Source organism: Elgaria multicarinata, chromosome 11 (assembly GCF_023053635.1).
Source record: "Elgaria multicarinata webbii isolate HBS135686 ecotype San Diego chromosome 11, rElgMul1.1.pri, whole genome shotgun sequence".
Taxonomy (NCBI): domain Eukaryota; kingdom Metazoa; phylum Chordata; class Lepidosauria; order Squamata; family Anguidae; genus Elgaria; species Elgaria multicarinata.
Window position 1 is genome coordinate 41,460,308 of NC_086181.1, and position 24,891 is coordinate 41,485,198.

The following is a 24,891-nucleotide window of genomic DNA, read 5'->3' on the forward strand; positions in this document are numbered from 1 at the left end:
CCCAAAAGGGGAAGCCTGGGAGATGGGCAACATTGAGGCGGCACTCTCAGGCCGTGAATGTCTCGATCGATAAAACCACGGCATTAGACCAGATGAGAGAAGATGCGCGCTTAGGTTTTCCCTTTCTGCGGATCTGTTAATAAATGTTGCCCTGTTTAAATCCCAATCTTGTGTTCGTCTCATTATTTCCCACATTCCACATTCCCACAATATACTTTGAATCCAGCTATTATTATTTTTTTAAATGGAGTTGCAGTGTGGGCTTCATTTCACCAGGAAAAGTTACATCAAGCTGATGACTTCATTTGATGGCCAGAAATAACTTCTGCTGTTTCCTCATGACTGATACATTAAACCCATCTGTTTTTTTGTCCCACTAATGAGCAAATAAAACTTTTCTCAGAATTGAAAAACAAGTTTGTGAACCATGTTGCCACTCAGGGAAAAGAAATGATTATCTTCCCTGTTATTATCGAAACTACTGTAATTTGTTTTCCCCAGGTCCAATGGGTTTTAGGAGGCTGAAAACAGTCAAGAAACATGTTACAAATAGCCCTCCACGTGTGCCATTGAGGGCAAGAGGCAGGCAGGGCTCTATCACTTTGATCTCCAACAGCTGCTCTTCCTTCCCTTTTCTAGGACAGACTTCTAATCTCTGTTGGCATTTGTAACCATCATGCTGCTATAGAGAAGGCAGAGAAGTACATTGACAGAATTAGGTGCCAGCAAAGGTAGCCTCCTGAATCAAAGCATAGACTGTAGATGGATGCAGGAAGGTTTGCATTCAGAGAGAAGGCTTGCCATAAAAATAGTGGAGTCTCGGTTTTACTGTTGCTGCTGCTGCTTCTCCAGTGGGTGTGCAAAGCTGATACAATGAATTGCTTCACAATTGATCCTGCCCCTATTGCATTTGAGTCATATCAGTCAGGGGACTTCATTATTGGTGGGATGATTTCTCACATCATTTCCTATGACCCAGATTTTACTTTTACAGAATGTCCTTGGCAGGAGTTCTCTAATATTAGAACGTAAGAATTGCTGCTGCTGCTTTCACTTCCACTTCCACTTCCTCCTCCTCCTCCTCCTCCTCCTCCCCCTCCTCCTCCTCCTCCTCCTCCTCCTCTTCTCCTCCTCCTCCTCCCCCTCCTCCTCCTCCTCTTCTCCTCCTCCTCCTCCTCCTCCTCCTCCTCCTCCTCCTCCTCCTTTCTGTTTCATTTGAATTTGGCTGGATCATAAACCTCAACTAAAGTAAATATGAAATAGACTTTTTTATTTCAAGCATTAACACTTGAATGCATTATACCATGCTTGTACTTTGACTTTCTAAAATGAAATAACTCTTCGTTATGTGTGTAAATCAAACAATTAGAGGGGGGAAAGTCAAGTTTGATCAGGTTAAGACTGACAAACAAGAAAACATGTCTAAATAGATCTGAAAATAAATCAACCAGCAGCCAAAAATTGCATAAAAATGCATTAGTGTAGAAGTCAGTATAAGATGATGGCCTTGGATTGGTTGAAGTTCTGAAAATCACTCCCGTTAATAATGAACAGAAATGGATGCTTGCAGAAATGGAGCCAAAGTGAATCTACTAAGAAACAGGAGGGAGATGATGGCATACTTGGATCAACCCTAATGTTTGCAGAAGTATAAAAAATCTAAAACAAAACACATTATAAAGGGGATACACACACCAAGGCCCAGTGAGGGATATGAATGTTCACTTGCCACGGAATGGGCCTGTTCAACAACACACAAAGCCATGGCAAGGGTACTATCCCTTTTGCAGAAAATTGTTAATGAGCATGTATAAACCACCATGTGGCCACCATGGTTAGGAATAGTTCAGACAGCACTTAAAGTCACGATACACACGACATGCTAAGCCTTAAAGTTGAGCTCAAAATGCTTAACCGCTCTGGCTTAGCATGTCATCTTAACAGGGTCAATGATAAGAATCGGCTGGTAATCACTTGATAACAGTGTCCTACTTCAGATTCTTATAGCTTACAATATCATGGATGAGGCTCTCTGGCTGCCTAGATCTCTGAAAAGCAGCTGACAGACTGGGAGGTGAGGATATATTGAATTGGAGATCCAATGTCTTTGTCTAAATGATGAATCTTACTGCCAAAGAATATAATGTTCTAGCTGGGAGCAGTTTTACAGCGGACCATAGTTGTTGCTGTTGATTATTATTATTATTCTTGTTGTTGTTTCTGTTGCTGCTGTTGCTGCATATCCGTGTTGTGAAAACATAAGAGAATTTATGGGGACACACTTGTAGAGACTATGGCCTTCACTAGACCAAGAGGTCTAGCGGGACAGAGGGGTGAAGATCTCATGATTTTTCTATCGCGAGATCTCCCCTTAAATTCACATGCAACACCGTCAGATGGAGAGGCATCGCATCCACCATTTTTATTTTTTTTGTTAAACGGGAAGATGTGCATGAACACTCGTGCACAAAAGGTAAGTGATTGTCATTTATAGCCCTACTGCTCCTGTATTGGGAGCAGGTGATGCAGGTAATCAATCAGAAACAAATTCAGCCTCAGAAGATGCCAAACCAGACAAAAAGCAGTTAGAGCCAGTAGAAGAGGAAGTTCACATGGGAGAAGCTTCAGCTGAGAATCTGCCCTCTCCAGAATCTATCTCTTCAAGGCCAAATTCTATGCTTTCAGTAGACAGAGAGTCAACTTCCAGGAATGAGCATTCAGAAACCTTACTTGATGCTAAGAATCACCAGAAACTAAAACATTCAGTGAAATTAGCAGCAAAGAGACAGTCGGACAGATTGCATGAAAAATCGTCCACACATCAACCACCTTGAAGTTATAGACATTTGAAAAGCCTTTTCTTTTCTTTGAACTGACAATTGTCTTGCTTCGTTTACATAGTTTTTACCTTAAAAAAAGTTTCACTTAAAGTGCCTAGTTTATGTTACAGAAGTGTTTATTGCTTGCAAGAAAGTTGTATAAATTGCCTAGCACTTTGCCTCATTAGTCTCCCAGAGAAAGTTGGAGCAGCTACAGTACACGACAGTGATTTTTTTAAAAAATAATTGCTTTCCCCACTCTCCCAAACCCACCCCTGATGGGCACAGAGCTCCTCAGGATCTCTGTGCCCTGTATGCGGGTCCCTGCTCTTTGCAAGGAACCATGCAGAGCTGGGACAAACTGCGGCACCCGGCCACACGTTCCATGGTTTCATGCTCAGCCCGAGACTGAGGAAAAACCAGGCCTAAACGGGGAGGGCAAGATCCCGGGGCAAGGAAGGGATCATCCCTCCCTGATCCTGGGATTCTCTGTGTTTCATGTGGATGCACAGGGATGATCCCGGGGATCACTCTTGGATTTCACACCATCTAGCTATGGCCTATGACTCACTAAAGGCTCCACATATCGTTATCTGGATTAGAAATAAAACGCCTCCTAGGCATTGAGGTTGTAGAACATATTGCTTACTAAGCTTCTCCTTGATTCAGCCATTATTCTCTTTTCAGCTGTGTACACAAATCCAGAACTTTTTCTTACCAGGTTAAATTCTTCACTTTCCAATTCTTGTATAACTCTATACTTCCTCCTATTTACATAGCATTGCATCAAATTAGATTTTCTACACTCCTTTCCCATAATCTTACAGTTTTTCTCATACTCCTTTCTTAACTGAAAATTATGTCTTAACTTGATCTCTTAATTTAACTTGCTCTCTTAAATGATTACTGGAACGGCATCAGAACTCTGTGGCACAACTTTGGTTCCCAACTGCAATATAATGAGGAGGAGGATGTAAAAAATCCCTGCCTGCTGGTGACGGCTGGTCCTAGCATTAGGCAGAATGTGACAGCTGCCTCAGGTACCAGATGCTGGGAGGCAGGGAGATGCAGGGAAGTGTTCAGTCAATGCATGTGAAACCAGAGTGCTATATATCATATCAGAACAACAAATGAGCTGGCATTCTGCATCAGCTGAAGTTTCTGAACACTTTTTGGAAGCAGCACCAGGTAGCACCCATTACAGTAGTCCAAACAGGATCTAACTAACACATGTGTGACCATGGCCAAAACAGACATCTCTAAGAATGGGCACAGTTGGTGCCTTATTCTCAGCATTGTGGTTTATTTGCAATGTGGTTTCATATTTTGCCATAGTTTAGAATTCTCCTGTTTTGTATGTTGTAGAATTCTCCAATGAAAGGCTGTTTATCTTTATTTGCAGGGTGGTGACAAAGTTCTACCAGCACATCTTGGCCTTGGATTTTGCTGTCAATGAGATCAATAATAATCCCGATATCTTACTGAATGTCACACTTGGATTCCACATCTATGACAGCTACAACGATGCTCAGATGACCTATCACACCACCATGGATCTTCTCTTCAAATCCCACAGATTTGTACCCAACTATGAATGTGATGCCAACAAAAAATTAATAGCCATCATTGGGGCACTTGCCTTTGATGCCTCACTACACATGGCAAAACTATTAAATATCTACAAGATTCCACAGGTAGGGTATTTGCAATCAATATCTCTACTGGTTAGCAATGGGAGCAGTTGTGGTAGCAAATGGGAAAGGGATAGAACTCTGAAGGACAATTGTCCCTTACCACTGCCACTTTGCTGCCACTACAATTCAGAGGATCAGAGTCAGGAATCTACAAATCCATTGATAAAGCTATCTTTATCTGCTGCAAAGGGATGTTTTTACAAACTCATGGTCCAAAGGCTTCATGGTCAAACTGTGCTTACTAGATTTATCTATGGATTTTCTCTATACACGAGATTACCCTGTGGCACAATCTATTGTAGAACAATGGATTAAGGACATTGATCTTCAATATGCTCTGTCAAAAGCACATAGATCCTGCTCTCGATTACACTTGGGTCTAAATTTTGAATTTCCTAGATATGCCAGATATTTGGACTATTTGACCATCCCCAAGTACCACCATATTTTTTTTCAAGGGCAACATTTAACTGCCTCCCTTTTTATGTCACTTTTTAAATCTATCCTTTGGATGTTTTGGTGTTGATTTTGCTCGCCTGCGACCGTAATAAATTCTTAAATAAGTAAGTAAGAATATTAGTAGGGTGCTTCCAAGGCACACCACATGAGGATCGCTTGTGTGGCTGAGGTGATGAAGCAATTGAATCATTAGGACATTTTTTTTAATGCAGCCTCCACAGGGAGGAACGAAATAGACTTCTGGACCTTATCATGAGGAAATGCCCTGGAAGTACTTCCTCACAGGAATGAACAAACCAGCAACAGAGGCAATGGCTAGGTTCCTTTTCTCTGTACAAAGGACTCGTAAGTTGATTTAATATATTTTTTTAAAGGAGGCAGGAAAAAACTTTTTTGTTCTGGCTGTGCCAAGGACTTTTAATAATTGTCATTTTAAATGTTTACATGTTTTAATACTGGAACTTATTCAATTTATTTTTAATTTCTGTATATTTGTATTTATAGGTCTTAAATGTATACGTTTAAAATATCGTAATGCTGCCTTGAGGCCCAGCATTAGGCAAAAGGTGGGATATAAATAAATACGATGATGATGATGATGATGATGATGATGATGATGATGATGAAAATCTACAATCTCATTTTTAGTATGTTGTATGGGTGAAAATCTGCTAAAATTAAATGAATAACACTTCTTCTTTTTCATAAGGGACCTAATACTTTGTATAGATTCATCATTCTCATTTAACTTATCTCCAAGTCTGAATGCTACATAAAGAATATCTGATGACTTATTGAATTCAGCATTTTGCTCACATTCTAGCATAGTAGTGTCATAGATGATGATGATGATGATGATGATGATGATGACGATTACTCTATTTTCAGCTCACATATGGCTCATATGCCCTTGCAGAGAGTGAATTGTTGCAGATGCCTTCTTTTTACCGCATGGTCCCAAGTGAAGTCCACCAGTATATGGGAATTATCAGCTTGTTTAATTATTTTGGATGGACATGGGTTGGGCTCTTTGTGGCAGATGATGATCAAGGAGAACGTTTCTTGCAAACTCTGGAGCCGTTTCTTTCCCTGAATGGAATCTGTTCTGATTTCACAGAACGAATCCCGGGCCTAGGAAGTATTAACACTAAACCAACTATACCATATTTTATAGCCCATAATTATTATAGACTTATCAATTTTGGGAAATCTAAAATATTTGTCATCTATGGTGAAATATTTACTTTTGTGTATATTTGGTATCTTCTATATGGTGTAGGAATTCCTGAACACAAGGAAAATACATTTGTTGGAAAGGTATGGATTATAACAGCCCAGATTGATTTTGTACGAGGAGATGTAAGCCGGGATTCCAATTTGCAAGTGTTCCAAGGTGCCATATACTTCAAGATTCACTCAAATGAACTCATTGGGTTTGTGAAGTTTCTTCAGATGCTAAAACCTGATTGGTCAATAGCAGATGACTTTTTGGAGCTGTTCTGGGAAAAAGCATTTGACTGTTTCCCCCCAGATCCCCTGGTACCTTACAAGGTCTCTGGAAGATGCACTGGGGAGGAGAGGCTGGAGAACCTCCCTGCGCATGCTTTTGAAATGCACATGACTGGCCACAGTTACAGTATTTATAATGCAGTCTATGCTGTAGCACATGCTTTACATGCCCTTTGCTCATCTAGGGCCAACCACAGAGGAATGGTGGGTGCCAAAAATGGTGGACTTCAAGATCTGCAACCTTGGCAGGTAACACTTCCAGAATGAAATGCCATTCTTTCCATGAATAGGTTTGTACAACATTAGACAGTGGCCATGTCTACACCAGCGAGTTATCCTGGGGTCGGCTCAAGATCATCTCTGTGCATCCAAATGACGCACAGGGGATCCCAGGGCCAACCAGGGATGAACTCTCAGTTTTCCCAGGATAACTGATACTGGGTTTTCCCCCTTTTTTCCCATGGTCTCAGGACCACCCCAAGGTCTGCGGGTGGTGTGGCACTCACTCTTGGGCTCGTCCCTTCTTTTTGGGTGCACCAAAAATGCACTGAGCTCTATGGGGGGAGTCCATGCCTATTGGGGGTGAGAGGGGGGAGCATTTCCACTATCCCTAGGATGGCTTTTGCCAGTTTTTAGTTCAAGTTTGCAGGGTTGTTGTTATTGTTGTTGTGTTGTTGTTATTTAAAAAAAAATACTTTTAGTGCAGGATTGCACCGGTACAATTGCACAATCTCTCTTTAAAAATAAATCAACGCCATGCTGAAATGTCCCTCTTCAGTTCCGGGACACCACACTGGTGTTTGGACTCTGGGGAATGATCCCGGAAGATGGGAAGCCCCAGATCTGGAAGGCCAGCAGTTATAGACTTGGCCAACATCTACCTTTAATTTTCCCAAATAATTGGTGAATGGGGTTGCATATATTATCCGTTCTGTGTTCACAATTCTCTGGCCTTACAGCTTACATTTTTAATATAGATAGATAGATAGATAGATAGATAGATAGATAGATAGATAGATAGTTTTTTTAACCATGTGTAACTGAAAACCATTTTTTCAGACTGGATTCTTGTTTGACAAAACTGCATAAACCAGTGAGTGGAATTCAGCCCTAGTTATGCTTGGTGAAAACACGATATTTTTTCATGTCCTACTGGGAGCGTACATCTCCCCTGTTGAAACAGCTCTACTGGCTTCCAGTTTGTTTCCGGCACAATTCAAAGTGCTGGTTATGACCTAAAAAGCCCTAGATGGCTCTGGTTCAGGTTATCTGAAAGATCGTATTCTCCTTTATGAGCTTGCCCATGTTTTAAGATCTTCAGGAGAGGCCTTTCTCTTAGTCCCACTACCATCACAGGCACACTTGGTGGGACTAAGAGAAAGGGCCTTCTCAATGGCCACTCCAGTGCTCTTTAAACTCTCTTCCCAAGGAAACTAGACTGGGTCAGGATCTACACTGCTGCTTTAAAACAGTTTATAACAGTAGTGACAACTGTTGGGGCCCAGGACACATACCATATGCGGTTTTCAAAACGTTTTCAAAGTGTCATACCTAGCTTAGTGTAGATCTGGCCACTTGATTTGCTTTCAAAGGCAGGCAAAAGCTTTCTTATTCTGGCAGGCCTTTGGCAAATATTCTTGAACTCCGTCTATTCCTAGGACTTTTAAAATTGTCATGTATTTTAAATGTTGAAATGTTTTAATATTGGAATGTAGTTAATATACTTTTAACTTTTGTATATTTCTATTTGTAAGTTTTAATTGTATATGTTTTAATTTTGAAATGCTGCCTTGAGGCCCAGCACTGGGCAAAAGACTGGATGATGATGATGATGATGATGATGATGATGATGATGATGATAATAATAATAATAATAATAATAATAATAATAATAATAATTCATTAAACAAAAACCCTACGTTTTACAAAACAAGGCTAAGGCTCTACTGTTTTCAACCAAGCTCCCAAAAGCAGGAAAATTGGGAGTTAAGGCTCACAAGCCTTAATGCCACATCCCCCCTAAGGAGGCAAAAATTGCAAGTGAAATTCTCATTCGCCCAAAGGAGATAAACCATGAGGACAGCATGGAGAATAGGATATGCAGAGGTGACAGTGGGGTTGTGGAAAACTGATGATGAACAACTTAGGGCCACCTACTTCTCTTTTTTTGTTTAGAGCAGCACTTCTCCAACCTCGTGCTTTCCAAAGGTGTTGGACTACAACTCCCAACATTGCAAGTCAATTTGTCCCATGGTCAGGAATACTGGGACTTGTAATCTCAAACATCTGGATGGCAGCAGGATGGGGAATGCTGTTCTATATCCTTACCAAATACAGGGGCTGCCCAATACTTTTCTCTCACACACAACTCACACGTAGCAGCACAAATGATAACAAAAGGGACACTTTTTTTTGTAGATCTAGAACTAGAGCATGTGCCAGGCAGTTTCAACTTTTGGTCAATATCCTGCCCAGACACAAGGCACTCAGCACACCTAAGTGGGAGTGAGCCCCATTGAAGACAGTGGGACTTGCTTATGAGCAGACATCTGTGTGCATGCAACACACATTGAAATTCACTCTTAATCACAACTGTTAAAGCTGCAGGTCTAGCTATACTGCTGACTCTTATAGACCACTTTCATACTGCTTTCGTAGTGCAACATCCTGCTTGGTGTTGATTTGGCCTAACTCTGTATTGAACTCCATATTAGTAGGTTAAGGTGTTTTGATAAATTTTTGGTATCTAGCAATCAATAATCTGTTGCTGTTTTTGATGTTGTTTGTCTCTCAACTAGCTCCACCCATTTCTTCAACGCATTTCGTTTAACAACTCTGTTGGAGAAAAAGTATCTTTGGATGATAACAGGGAGATGCGAGGTGGATTTGATCTAATGAACTTGGTTACATTTCCAAATGACTCCTTCCTTAAAGTGAAAGTTGGATGGGTGGGTCCCAATGCTCTTGAAGGAAAAGAATTCATCATTAATGAGGACAGGATTGTTTGGCACAGGGGCTATAATCAGGTGTGGATTTTGTGGTACTGAATATTCTTGGTGGGCACATCATTATAAGTCAAAAATCAGAAATATTAATGACAAGATTCATCCATCACGGGTGACAAGGCTAATATTCTCAATAAATAAATATTCTAAATAAGTCTATGCAATGATTTCAAAGCCATTGCAACATTAATAACCCAAATATGCAAATTCTTTGTAATTGTGTTGTTGTTGTTGTGTTGAAGGCCTGTGATAATAGTAGCTGCTAGGTAACCATGTTTGAAGGGGGAAGAGGGGCAGGATTACTTTTAATATCTTAGACTGGCCTCAGTTTGGAAAATTCTATATGAATTTTTTGGGAAATATCAGGGATCTAGCTAGGTGGAAAAGAGCAGTTGGAAAATGACATATTACAGCCAAAGTTCCATTGCGTTTCAATCTAAAGCTTTTAAAACTTGATGTTGTGCAGACTTCTACTGTTACTTTCTACTGTTAGTTTTACCCTACCCTGTACCTGTTTGCATTCTCTTCCCCTCCTTATTGTTTCACTATGATTTTATTAGATTGTAAGCCTATGCGGCAGGGTCTTGCTATTTACTGTTTTACTCTGTACAGCACCATGTACATTGATGGTGCTATATAAATAAATAAATAAATAAATAAATAATAATAATAATAATAATAAATGGCCTTAGCTAGACCTAAGGATTATCCCAGGCAAATGGAGGGGTCGTCCCTGCCTGCTCCCTGGATCCCCTGTGTGTCATTTGGAGGCACAGGGATGTTCCTGGGACAATCCCAGGATATAGGCCTGGTCTAGCCATGGCCTTTATTAAGGGGGAATCACATCACTTACCCTGGACTTTATGCTTCCTCATTCATTTGTGCAGTTTTTATGGGCCTCATTACATGGGTGGAGCAATGACATGGTTTGAATTGCATACTTCCCTCCTTCACTTCCATTGAGACAGCACCATCTGTCTCACCATCTGTCTCACTTCCATTGAGACAGACACTTCCATTGAGACAGCACCTCCTTCACTTCCATTGAGATAGCACCATCTGGTGATAGACGTTTCCACTTTTTCCCAGATATTACCAGTGAGATATTACCAGTTGTTTAATAGTGAGTTTTCCAGGGGAAAGCATGGAACATCTCCAGGTCATAGATGTTATGTAATGGACCTGAAAACATGCATGAGTGGCCAATTACAAGCATGCTCATTCAGTTATGTCACAGAAGGTTGTTGATTGATGTGAGATACATAGGCCTGGTCCATACGAAACACAGGGCTTCGTGGTTAGCTTAACCATGTTCCACTGCAGTTAATGCTAACCCCGTCCCCAATCTGCTTGCCCTGGCCCTGTTCTTCTTTTTCCCCATCTGCCACATCTGATGCCCCCCTGCCCGCTCGCCCACCCACTCGCCATGCCCGCATGATCACCCGCCCGTCCGATCACCCGCCCGCCATGTCTGATGCCCCCTCTGCCCCCCATCTGTGATCTCCCCACCCTGGCTCCGCTCTTCCCCCTATCTCTCCCGCTGGGTCCGCTCTTTCCTCCCCGGCCCCCATCTCCCATGCACGATTTTACACACACACACCCCAGCCCGTTGGGCACAGCACTCCTATGGAGCGCTGTGCCTAGTGCACAGCTTCTCACAGCTACTCGCGAGAAAGCGAGTAGCCGGGAAAAGCCATGGAACCAGCTACACCTTCCGCAGCCCCGTGCTGAGCCCAGGGCTGCGGAAAAACAGGGCCACAAGTGGATCCGGTTATCCCGGGTCAAGGGAGAGTTTAGACTGGCCTGACACCGGGATGCCCTGTGTGTCATCTCCATGCACAGCAGAGAGCCCGGGCCTCGCACCGGGCTAAACCCTCGTCTAGCAATGGCCTTGGCTTAGGTAAAACGTTTGTCAGACCACACCGTTAATCAAGGTAAAGCATTCTGTTAAACATTTTTTGGTTAAGCAGCGGGGTTTAGTGTGTTGTCTGAATGGTGACACTGACTAGGAAAAATGTGAAGAGAAAATGTACCTGAGGCCTGAATGTTAAGCTACTTCTTCTCAATAGGATAGCTTCATGTGAACCCTGGCATCTGGAAATTGGCAGGAGCTGGTGAGAAAATCAATAACAGGACTCAGGGAACGTTGCCCATATTTATTTATTATTTATTTATCATATTTATACCCCGCTCCTCAGCCAAAAAAGGCTCTCGGAGTGGCTTACACTTAGCAAGAAAGACATCCCTTCTATGACCCCCCATATATATGTAAATGTGTAGCATGGTGAACAGTTCTATCCTGGAAAGTGTTGAAGTGCAGATGCAAATAACATCAGTCTCCATAGCCTCTCTCCTTCCTCTCTGACTATCCACAGACACAATCAAATCCTCACCACTACTTAATTTCCCAACCACTCTATTCCACCTAGCTAGAATTCCCAGCCAATCAGAATTAAATTATCTGTTCCATGCCCAATCTAACAATATTCAAAGTGATTGCCTCTAACCCCACCACGGCAAAATGTCATTAAGCAGCTACTACAAAGGTCATTGTCCAAACAAGGCTTCAAGAATATTCACATACAGTGTTGCCTCACAGAGGCCACACAGAGTAAACATTCCATAACATCAAGGGTTGTATACAAGGCATGTCTTCACCCCACTGATTATAAACATGTATGATGCCTTAATTAAGTTTTAGTTGAATTGAGAGAAACCTAAGGGGGGATATTTATAGGCAAAACTGGATTGTGGACCACCATGGGGTCATCCTAGTTTTTGTAAGATGAGACATTTAGCTAAATGGGACATTTCATTTGTTCAGGCACCAGATTTTCCTTAACCAAGCTACAGTCTTCAAAAAAAAAAAAAATCTTCAATGTCCAGGAAGATTCTGGTTGATGGTTACATTCACTTTGATCTTCACTCTTCCAGGCCAAGTGAGCACAGGATTATTTGTACAGCAGTGATAGATAGATAGATAGATAGATAGATAGATAGATAGATAGAATACTTTGATCCTAATCTCTGTTCATCTTTATATACAGGTCCTGCCAACTTCTGTTTGTACAGATTCCTGCCAGCCTGGATATCGGAAGAGAAAGGTGGAAGGGCAGAAGTTTTGTTGCTATGATTGTAATCCATGTCCAAAAGGGAAGATTTCAAACCAAACCAGTATGTAATGTGATGCACCATATATAGAAGCAACAAATGCCTCAGCTAGACCTAAGGATTATCCCAGGCAAATGGAGGGGTCATCCCTGCCTGCTCCTTGGATCCCCGGTGTGTCATTTGGATGCACAGGGATGATCCCGGCACAATCCCGGCATATAGGCCTGGTCTAGCAATGGCCTAAGATTAATACCCTAATACCATGTTAGATGAGGGAACTCCCGCCATGTGCATGTGCTGTAACCAATTTGATAAAGAAACATTGTTTTGTATCATCTTGACCATTTAAAAGCATTACCAAACCTGATAAGGAATTGTATCTCAGTAATTATTCAACCTCTGGAACCATATGGGGGTATATAGGACTGAGAAGATCAGAAAAGAAGATTCAAGAGGGAAATTAAATGGAGGGACAGACTTGGGATCATCCCTCTTGTATACCAAATAATCTGTGGACAAGACAAACTCCAAATCTGAAACTAGGGCCACAGCTAGCCCTAAGGTTTATCCTGGGATCATCCAGGGTTCGCCACTGCCTGAGCACTGTGTGTCACCCAGATGAACAGGTTTGACCCCTGGACGATCGCGGGATAAACCTTAGGTCTAGCTGTGGCCAATGAAATTGTTGTCTGCAGAAGAACTGACAAAATCATTCTTGTTACTTGTGGAAATGCATTCTGGTTCAAATATAACTCAACTTTGAGATGACTCCTCTTTCTTTTTTTAGACACTGATGACTGTTCTGAATGCTCAAAAGATCTGTACCCAAATAAGGACCGAAATGAATGCATCCCAAAAGTCATCAGCTTTCTGTCCTATGAAGACCCCTTAGGGAAAAATTTAGCTTCTGTTGCTGTTTCTTTTTCCTTGATCACAGTCTTGGTGCTGCAAACCTTTATTAAGCACAGAGATACCCCAATAGTCAAAGCCAACAATCGGGGCCTCACCTACACTCTCCTCATCTCTCTCCTGCTCTGCTTCCTCTCTTCCTTCCTATTCATTGGCCAACCTGGGAAACTGAACTGCTTTCTCCAACAACCAGCGTTCGGTTTGATCTTCTCCGTAGCTGTTTCTAGTGTGTTGGCCAAAACCATTACTGTAGTTGTAGCTTTCATGGCCACTAAGCCAGGTTCTAATATGAGAAAGTGGGTGGGAAAAAGACTGGCCACCTCCATTGCGCTATCTTGCTCCCTCATTCAAGTTGGCATTTGTGTTGCATGGCTCACAACCTCTCCCCCATTCCCAGATTTAGACATGCATTCAGTCCCTGAAGAAATCACTGTGCAATGTAATGGAGGTTCTGCCATCATGTTTTATCTTGTCCTAGGCTACATGGCACTTCTGTCCATCATCAGCTTCTCTGTGGCTTTCTTAGCCAGGAATTTGCCAGATACCTTTAATGAATCCAAGTTTATCACCTTCAGTATGCTGATGTTCTGCAGTGTTTGGTTGACTTTTGTTCCAGCCTACCTGAGCACCAAGGGGAAATATATGGTAGCAGTGGAGATCTTCTCCATCTTAGCTTCCAGTGCTGCGTTGTTAGGCTGTATCTTTTTTCCAAAATATTACATTCTTCTCTTCAAGCCTGAGATGAACAACAGGGAGAAGATAATGGGGAGGAAGAATTGAGAGCATTAATCATTGCAGTTCAATGTATTTCTTCTGTGGTGTCTGATGCTTTGAGGCAGTGGGACTAACTGAGACATCAGCTATCCCAGTCCAACTCATCTTGCAGTACTCACATATCAACTCTGTCATATCAGAGCGCTCAGAGATGGGACATTAAGATGTTTCCCATTAGCCTGGCTTGGAACAGCTCTTGTTTCATTCCTCCTTCCCCAGGACCGGTTAATTCAGCAGCTGTTTTCAAGGAGACCCAGCTTGGACCAATAGCTGTTTCAGCTTGGACTGAATCATTTTGATTCTTCCTATCACAGAACTATGTCTTCCTTGGCCATTCCAGATGGTCACTAAAAGATCAACGACTTAACTTTATATTCCTTCTTCTGCTGTCTCCATTTTGTATTTTATCTATTATCATATCATTATATTTTGTATCAAATATATTTGCTGGTGCAGATATGTGTATATTATTCCAGTTGTTGTTTTTTTATAAGAATTTATCAAAATGCACAGATTTCTTGATATTGGAACAAGCTTTTGTTTTTGTGTGTGTTTCCCCCCCCCCCAAAAAAAAAAATCCAATCAAAATAGAAGAGAAATCGAAGGTAATGAATTCACCCATCCCTATTTCAGGAAACAGTACAATGTCTCTTTAAAATGTGTTTTCATGCTCTTGATACCTATGACGACTTCTTGAGACTGGTATAGTGCTGGATAGTAAAGAGGGGTGAACAGCTCTAGAGAGAGAGGCAGAGAAGTACCACAGAGATATGTCTTTTAAAAATACTGGAAACATTCATAATATGGTCAGCTTTTAATTGGTTTTCATTGGTTTGGTTCAGACAATATAAAAAACCATGATGCTTAACCTTCTTTGTTGTTCATCGGAAAGCCTGAGAAACTGACTTGCCTTCTTCAACAACCAGTTTTTGGTTTGATCTTCTCAGTGGCTGTTTCATGTGTGTTGGCCAAAACCATCACTGTGGTTGTAGCTTTCATGGCCAACAAGCCAGGGTCTACCATGAGGAAGTGGGTAGGAAAAAGACTGTCCATCTCCATTATTCTTTCTTGCTCCCTCATTCAAGTTGGCATTTGTGTTGTGTGGCTCACAACCTCTCCCCCATTCCTGGATTTAGACATGCAGTCAGTCCCTGAAGAAATCACTGTGCAATGTCATGTAGGTTCTGCCATCATGTTTTATCTTGTCCTAGGCTACATGGCACTACTATCCATCATCAGCTTTTCCGTGGCTTTCTTAGCTAGGCATTTGCCAGACACCTTTAATGAATCCAAATTTATCACCTTTAGTATGCTGATGTTCTGCAGTGTTTGGTTGTCATTTTTTCCAGCATACCTGAGCACCAAGGGCAAATACGTGGTCGCAGTGGAGATCTTCTCTATCTTAGCTTCTAATGCTGTGTTGTTAGGCTGTATCTTTTCTCCAAAATGTTACATTCTTCTCTTCAAGCCTGAGCTGAACAACAGGGAACTGATAATAGGGAGAAAGAATTAGAGCATCCAACTTGACAGGTCAATATATTACTTCCCTGCTGTCCAATGCATTGAGGCAGTGGGGGTAATTTCAAAAGATATCAGACAACACTGGATGCTCAGATTTGCTTCAAACTGGCCATGAATGTGGATACATGTATAAGCTCTTGTGGTGCTGATTTTGAGGTTTCTAACATTAAAAGTAAAAAAGTTACAGGCATTTGATTTTCAGTGAAAGTCTATGGGGGGGAAACGCAGAGCTCCGATCCAAATCCAGTGCCCCACCGTGGGGCGGAGCAGACCATAGGCAGATTAGTGCATGGTAGAGCAGACTCGATCTGGAAGTTGCGGTTCGGGATCCAGAGCAGATCGGGGGATCCGTGCACAGCCCTACCTTTAATGAATCCAAATGTATCACCCATAGTATGCTGATGTTCTGCAGTGTTTGGCTGTCTTTTGTTCCAACCTACCTGAGCACCAAGGGCAAATACATCGTAGCTGTGGAGATCTTCACTATCTTAGCTTCTAGTGCTGGGTTGTTAGGCTGTATCTTTCCTCCAAAATGTTACATTATTCACTTGAAGCCCGAGATGAACACCAGGGAGCAGCTTATAAGGACAAAAACATGAAGATCAACTTCACTTATCAAATGTACAAGGGTACTGCCTGTGAACAAAAGCCGGAAGTTTGGTCCTTCTCAGAGTCATCCCATTTAAAATAGAGAAACATGAAATGTGAAAGGCATTTTCTATTCTACTAACTGGGTTTCTAAAGTGATTTATTGAAATTCTGTTCAGCTCTTTTTGTCATTCTTCAGGGTGTAGCACCTTCCCCAGGGTTGTCCTAATGTTACATTTCCAAGAGGCAACTTTGGCTACATCTTGTCTCCAATGCAGGGGCTGCCAAGCCCAACCTACCAGCAGGTGCAGGTGGGAAAGGAAGGGGAATATATGTTGCATGCATGCTCAGCATGTGTGCAGCATGAGGTATGGGTGGGGCAATGCTTATAAAGGCAAAGTACACCAGCAACCCAGGCCAAAGCTAGACCTAAGGTTTATCCTGGGATCACCCAGGGTTCACTCCTGCCTGAGCACTGGATCCCCTGTGTATCACCTAGATGAACAGGTTTGACCCCATGGCGACCCAAGGATAAACCTCTTTTGCTTTCTGGCTCCCACCCTCCCTCCATCCCTCCCTGTAGCCAGAATTTATTTATTTATTTTTATATAATTTACTTTGAATGTGTGTTGGTGGCATATTTTTTTTTTTACCTTACCTAATCAACATGAGCTGGCTGAGGGTACTGTCTGTATTTTTTCTTTCTATACATTGCTCTACAGTCTCCAAGACTACCTGCACTTCTTGATCATAAAAGTCCCTAGGGAGGGATAAATTCATGACCTCCTCCCCTTTGTGGGAAATGTGGGAAGCCAAGGAGGCTACAGGCTATCAAAGAGATAATTGTACAAAGAAAGACAAAACAATTATTCACACTCCTCAGCCATTTCATAAGTCAAAAAGTACTAGAACCCCAAACCAAACTCAAGAGAATTTCTCCAAAATATTTCTTCTTTGAATTACTTTTTGAAAGCAATTTTATATCAAATTTATTTATTTATTTATTTATTTTATTGCACCTCTATATAGCCCAATTGAAAGAGAATGGTCAAAAATATGTGGGAGAATTTTTGGTGCAGCACTAATCAGTAGTATTGGGATATGGACTCCAGGTGGAACCAGGTCCCCTCTCCAGAGGGGTATGTGACCTCTTTGCAGACCACAAAGGAAGTGCGTTTTTTTAGCTAGAAATTTGCCAGTTGCTTTTAATGGATCCAAGTTTGTCTCCTTCAGCATGCTGTTTTTTGTAGTATTTGACTGACTTTTGTTCCAACCTCCTTGAGTACCAATGGTACATACATAGTAGCTGTGGAGATCTTCTCTATCTTAGCTTCTAGTGCTGGGTTGTTGGGCTGTATCTTTCCCCCCAAATGTTATATTAATCTCTTCAAGCCTGAGTTGAACAACAGGGAGCAGATCATAAGGAGAAAATAATTAGGCATGTGCTCCGCTCCGATTAGGAGCGGAGAAGCAGTAGCGGATTGGCCTGCTCTGCCTTACCCAGAGGCGGAGTAGGAGCGGACCGCGGACCCCCTAGAAGCAAGGCGAAGAGAAGCGACCATTTTTCGGAGCTCCTAGTTCAGGCGGAGCGCTCCGGTCGCCATCTTGAAAACATTTCGCCATAGGATTGCATTGCGGGAAATAATCGCGGATAACTAGGTTGTTTTTGAAGCTATCGTTCTGGAAATTCTTGTGCACAGAGAGTCGTGGATGGGGGTCATTTTGAGACTACTCTCACCTCCCTGCGTCGTGCGAGTCACGTTCTATATTTTTTTAAAAATCAGGTCAACAAACAGGGACAGCGCGGCTCAAACGGCGGTTTTCAGCTTTTCGCCCATAGGATTGCATTGCGGGAAAGAATCGGGGATAACTGGGTTGATTTTTAAGCTATCGTTCTGAAAATTCTTGTGCACAGAGAGTCGTGGATGGGGGTCATTTTGAGACTACTCTCAGCTCTCTGCGTGGTGCGGGTCGCGCTAGAATTTTTTAAAAAATCGGCGGGAAAAATACCTTTTTCAAAGGGCTGAGGGGCAGAGTCAGCTCCCGGTCATGATCACATGATCCCAAAGTTAGAGGAGGACATAGGCAAAATGGGTAACTTGGGATTCTGGGAAACTTCTCTTTCTTAATCTGAATGGACTTTTCCCAGTGTTTTTTAACACAGTAGCCCCACCAAATGCACAAACACAACCTGAAATCATATACTAAGCCAATAATAAGAGAGCACTGCTACCCACCCTAACTTTGGGGAACAACTGAAAAGATGTGGTGCAAGGGGATGAGCTCCCCTAGGGCATGCCATCGTGGACGTGCCCCCACTCTCTCCTGTACTGGAAGGCCATCAGAGCCTTCCAAAGAGAGTAAAACGGTGGAGCAATGCCTATCATGAGTCGAAGTGAGCATTTACTTCTTAGTGGTGGAGCGATGCCTATAATGAGTTGAAGTGAGCGTTTACTTCTCAAGTTCTTCTCAGAGCTGTTGGTGAAGCAATGGCTTTCTTGAGCTGAACTGGCAGCTGCTTCCCTCTCCCCCGGGCACGTCCCCCTATTACTGATAAAAGACAGATATAGCCTTTTTTAAAAAAAATCTTCTTGCTGTTTATTCAGCAACACTGCTGCTTTTAATTCCACCCCTCCTTCGTTTATTTATTTATTTATTTATTCCATTTTATATGCATTACTGGCTTATCCTTGGCTCACTTCCTCATACCCCCAGAAATGTCTGCTGCCTGCCTGCCTGCCTTCCCTCTCTCCTCCCCTGCCCGCCTTGCAGGGATGTTGTGTGTGTGTGGCTTTGACTCAGGGGAGAAGTCCTTCCTGTGCTCAAGTTCCAAATCCATTTTTCAAGTGTGGAAGAAGATTCATATAGGTTGATCTCTACTCCCCAATTCATGGCATGTTGGGATTTCCTTTGAAATGGCCCCATTGAGAGGTCTGCAGGTTTAAGCCCCGCCAAAAAACAGGGGATGATGGGACTGCCTTGAGTCTCGGCATGCTTATGTATCCCTGGATAAGCTTTCATGGTGGCGAGTTTGAGGTTTCTAACATGCAAATTGACGGAGCTATGGAAAGGGGTGTGAATGGGGTGCCCGATTTTCAAAAATTCCCCAAAAATCAGGGGATGATGGGATTGCCTTGAAACTTGGTATCCGTGTGGACACGTGGATAAGCTATCATGGTGCCGAGTTTGAGGTTTCTAACGTGCAAATTGACGGAGCTATGGAAAGGGGTGTGAATGGGGTGCCCGATTTTCAAAAATTCCCCAAAAATCAGTGGATGATGGGATTGCCTTGAAACTTGGCATCCATGTGGACACATGGATAAGCTATCATGGTGCCGAGTTTGAGGTTTCTAACGTGCAAATTGACGGAGCTATGGAAAGGGGTGTGAATGGGGTGCCCGATTTTCAAAAATTCCCCAAAAATCAGGGGATGATGGGATTGCCTTGAAACTTGGTGTGCTTGTGTATACCCCCATGAGGTGTCATGGTGCAAAACGTGAGGTTTCTAACTTGAACAGAAAAAAAGTTGATTACTTTTTTAGCTTTAAATGCAACCCTATGGGGGGAAAAACGGAGCTCTGATCTGGATCCAGAGCTCCAAGCAGAGCGGAGCGGAAATGGGCGGAGCGGGGGCGGGGTGAAGCGGCCCGCTCCAAAAATCGCAGATCTGCAAGTGAAGCGGAGTGGGGGATCCTTGCACACCTCTAAAAATAATAACCATCACTCTTCCCAATCAATGCATTACTTCTGTGGTGTCTAAGGAACTGAGGCAATGGAACTACTACTAAGAGATAGTAGTATCTATCTACTATTCCAGATAAACCATCTTATTCATGTGTACCCTCTTTGAAACTAGTTAGACACACTATCAAGCTGTTATACAAATGGGGGGGGGAAGCTCTAAAAGAATTCCATGTACCTTAATAAAAGTCACCATTAGAATTTTATAAAAGCTGTTTATTTAAAAGCATCAGAAACACTCTTTCCTCATGTAGAAAACAACAGCATGGTGATTTGTAATATAATAAAAAGTAACTTACAATTACTTTTCATTTGTTCATTCTTTCCTGTTATAATCTTGTCCCTGCCAGTTACATAATAGTACAAACATTATGTACCAAAAAAACCCCATTTTATCACTTCTTATCTTCATATTCATCTTAGATTCTGCAAGTGACAATGCATTTGGATTATAAATTGAAGTCATTTGTATAATTGCACAGCCATGCAGGACTTACTATGCAAAATTGCAGTGATCCTACTATACACTATCCAATAGTCTAAAGTAAGACCACTGTTAGTAGCTTAGCAAGGTCAGAAACCTTGGAATGTAATCTGGGTGAGCTTCTGGCAGATATACAGCTCTCCATGGGATCTATATGACTAGGGCCATAGCTGGACTGGGTGAAATCCCAGGCTGATCTCTGGGATCATCCCTGTGCATCCACATGACACATAGGGGATCCCAGGATCAGGGAGGGATCATCCCTCCCTTGCTCCGGGATTTCACCCTCCCCTTTAGGCCCAGTTTTTCTTCAGCCTTGGGCTAAGCCTGAGGCAACAGAACAGGTGGTTCGGTGCTACGGTTTGTCACAGCTCCTCACAGTTACTTCCGAGGAGCTGTGACCCGCGCATGAGGCACAGAGATCCTCAGGAGTACTGTGCCCATTCGGGTGGGGGAAGCGGGATTTTTTTTAAAAAACAAACAAACACAAACCTTTTGCGCATGAGTGTTTGTGCGCTGCTGCCTCTTTAAGAAAAGAAAAGAAAATGGCGGGCAATATGCCTGTCCGTCTGAGGGTGACGCGTGCCACGTGTAAACAGAAGGGGGATCTTGTGATAAAACCATCACGAGATCTCCACCCCTCCATCACGGACTATCAGGTAGGTCTAGCTAAGGCCTAGATCTATGACTAGAAGCACAAATGGGAAGGAAAGCAACATGCACTGGGCCTGTTCAGAAGACACCTTAAACCATGTCTTCAAACAGGGCGATTAAGCTAGAAAGCCAGGCTGTGTTCAGAAGACACCTTAAACCACAGCTTCAACCAAAGTGAACGAGGCTTTTTTGCTTTATTCACCATAGTTAAAACCATGGTTTAAGGTGTCTTCTGAACATGGCCTGGCTTTCTGGCTTAATCACCATGGCTTTAATCCACTCTTTTCTGGGTTTCATGGGCAAGTGTGGCCAAAATGAAGTTCTGGAATTGTTATCACTTACTGTGCCTCATGGATAATTTGAAGATACTCCCTAGCTATAGCAGGGGAGACTTTGTTCTTATCATAAGATTAAGACCTTGATCTTATCATAAGATCAAGACTATGAGACCTTGATCTTATCATAACTACATGGAAACACCTGGCAGAGATGAGACAGCCTTGTGCAGGGGGTTTTATATTCCCAAGTCTCAATATATTTAAAAAAGGCAACAGTGGCAAGAAAAACTGGTAATTGGGTGGATAGCTAATAACCTGGAAGACACAAACAAACTTCAAAGTAATCTTGATAGGTTGGAACACAGGGCTGAAAGATATGATGTCTAGCTGGACATCAGAAAAAACTTCCTGACTGTTAGAGCAGTACGATGATGGAACCAATTAGCTAGGGAGGTCGTGGGCTCTCCCACACTAGAGGCATTCAAGTGGTAGCTGGACAGCCATCTGTCAAGTATGCTTTAATGTAAATTCCTGTATTGAGCAGGAGGATGGACTTGATGGCCTTATAGGCCCCTTCCAACTCTACTATTCTATGATTTTATGGTGGAATGAGCTATGTGGTTATCCCGTGGTAGGATAGCAGATTCACTCTTGGATTTTCTTTCCTCTAGTGTTCTATGACTAAAAAAATGTGCATTTAAAGACATTCAAAACTGCTGCATACATCGGGGAAAATATTTATAAAATGTTCATAAAAGTGGAAAAGGAAAGATCACAATGAATCATAATGGAATGGGTGGAATTTAGAAAACTTTGACAACTTTGAGTTTTGTTTAAATGCTCATCCTTAAATATAGCCTTCCTTCGGTCAAGCTCAGAACTTCATCTTAGGTCCATAAATTGCTGCTGGTCTTTCCTCATGAAGTGAAACCCATCTCCATGTTGTTATACTCAGGCCACAGCTAGACCTAGGGCTTTGCTAGACCTGCCGGGATAAGCTGGCTTGGAGGCGGGGCGACAGCGCGCTGACGTTAACGAGCGCCGCCTCAGCTTCCAGACGCCGGACGCGCAGGGACGTCGGGATCCCTGCAGCGTCCGCCATTTTTATTTTTTTTAGTTTAAAGGGGCCACGTGCGGCCCGGAGACTTCGGACCAGGTAAGTCTGTTTTTTTAAACGGGGGAAGGATGGCAAGGGGGGAGGGCAGGTGAGAGAGAAAGCGCTGCGAGCTGCCGCCCGAGCAAGCAAGTGAGCGGCGCTGCGAGGGCAAGGCCTGGCATGGGACAGCATTGCCCGGGCAAGCGCCGCTCGCCTGCTTGCTCGGGCGGCGACGCTTGCCCGGGCAATGCCGCCCCATGCCAGGCCTTGCCCTGGCAGTGCTGCTCGCCTGCTTGCTCGGGTGGTGGCGCATGGCGCTCTCTCTCTCACCCGCCCTCCCCCCTTGCCATCCCCCCTTGCCATCCTTCCCCCTGCCCTTCTCTCCCCCCCCCCCGGCCGATGGGCACAGCGCTCGTATGAGCGCTGTGCCAGGTCCGTGGCTTTTCGCGGCTACTCGCGAACGAGTAGGCGCAAAAAGCCACGGACCTTCCTAGACGTTTCGCAGCTCCGGCCTGAGGCCGGGGCTGCGAAAAAGGCGCGCCATAAGCGACTTCGCTTATGGTGCATTAGAGGAGGCCTCAGTACGGCCTGGGCCCGGATTCCCCTGTGCGTCATCTGGATGCACAGCAGGGAAACCGGGTCTCGAAGCACGCTAAGGCCTCGTCTAGGAAGGCCCCTAAGGTTTATCCTGGGATCATCCAGGGTTTGCCCCTGCCTGAGCACTGGATCCCCTGTGTGTCACCTAGATGAACAGGTTTGACCCCTGGACGATCCAGGGATAAACCTTAGGTCTAGCTATGGCCTCAGAAGCAAAGAAAACTTCTCTTCAGATCTGAGAATCATGTTTGTCATCCATGCTGCCTCTTGTGGCTAAAAAATCATTCTCTCCCCTGTAATTATCCAATTCACTTTAATTTATTTTTCCCCTGAGAAAGGCCCAGTGGATTTTCAGAATGTGAGAAAACAACCATGAAGGAAGTCTTGAAGTGGTTACATAAACCCTTCCACTTGTGATATTCACTGCAAGAGGCCGGCAGGGATCTGTCAGTTTGATCCCTGACACTTGTTTGTGTTGGCCTCATTGGCCAGGATTCATCAGTGTCCTGGCAGTCTTTGTCGCCTGACTAAGCCATGGTTGTGTAACTCTGCTGCTGCTATGGAAAAGGCAAATAAGCCTCTGTCGTTGAAGTATTATTGTCAAAAACATGTGATGTGCCAACTCCGGGAGTTTCGGTAACCAAGCAGATGTTGTAGATGGATGTGGGAGCATTTCCATCTAAAGATAAGCTTTGCTGCCAGAATACTGGGCTGATAGTGATGCTGTTGTTGCTTCTGCTTCTGCATTGGGTGTGTGAAGTAGATACACTGAAATGTCCCGCCTCTGATCCTACCCCTGTTCTGCATGAGTCATTTCTGTCAGGAGACCTCCTTATTGGTGGGATGGTTTCTGTGATCAATTTCTGTTTAACAAAATTTTCATTCATCGAACAACCTTGGCAAGAGTTCTCTTATTTTAAAGAGTAAGGAATTGTCTTTTCTTCCCCGCATCATTTGAACTTGGCCAGATTGATTACAGCTTTTCTTTTCAGGCACCAGCATTTTCAATTGTTAGCACTTTTAATATTTTACCACTCTTTTAATGTTGCTTGAAGTGGTTAAAACTGTGTTTTTATGGAATATTTTAATACTGTGTTTTAATATTGTCCTTTAATGTTGTGATCCACTGAGAGATTATAATTCATGGTATATAAATGTTACAAATAAACAGATAAGCAATAAACAATATATATCCCGACCTGCTTATCCATGATTTCCTTCTTTCATAATGAGTGATCTTACCGTGATGTGTGTCTGTTGGGATGAGGATTTGGTTTGTTTTCTTTATTTCCATTGCACCATATTTGGAAAATGGCAACTTGTGTTTGGAAAAATAATTTTCAGGCTGTAAAATATGCAGTGAAGAAAATATATAAAGCAGATTAGGGCTGTGCACAGACCCCCTGAATCCACTTCATGGCCTTGTCCAGAACTTCCGGATCAGGCACAATCTGCTTGGGGCCAATCTGCAGAGCGAGATCCGGCTCCACCGCCATCGCTGCATGGATGTGATGGTGGCACCAGGGAAGCCAACCACCCACCCCCTACCTGTGTCCATCATCACAGTCTTCAATTGAGGCCCCGGCTTGAAGCCAGAAGAGGCCTCGACCTTCATTTCTAGCTTCAACTGGGGCCTTAATTGAACCCTGCGA

The 24,891-nt window shown here is 43.1% G+C and overlaps 1 protein-coding gene across 1 annotated transcript; it reads left to right on the forward strand.

Annotated features, from left to right (window-relative positions):
• The first annotated feature begins 873 nt into the window (after positions 1–873).
• LOC134405901 (vomeronasal type-2 receptor 26-like) lies at positions 874–14,286 on the forward strand. The gene is made up of 5 exons (XM_063137151.1): positions 874–1,028; positions 4,222–4,513; positions 9,280–9,507; positions 12,534–12,660; positions 13,385–14,286. Exons 1-5 carry the CDS (start codon positions 874–876, stop codon positions 14,284–14,286), a joined length of 1,704 nt encoding a protein of 567 aa, XP_062993221.1.
• Positions 14,287–24,891: the final 10,605 nt, after the last annotated feature.

Coding starts and splice junctions, on each gene's coding strand:
- LOC134405901 (XM_063137151.1), top strand. CDS start 874: ATGAATTGCTTCACAATTGATCCTGCCCCTATTGCATTTGAGTCATAT. Junction 1,029..4,221: donor GAGTTCTCTAATATTAGAAC/GTAAGAATTGCT, acceptor CTTTATTTGCAG/GGTGGTGACAAAGTTCTACC. Junction 12,661..13,384: donor GAAGATTTCAAACCAAACCA/GTATGTAATGTG, acceptor TTCTTTTTTTAG/ACACTGATGACTGTTCTGAA.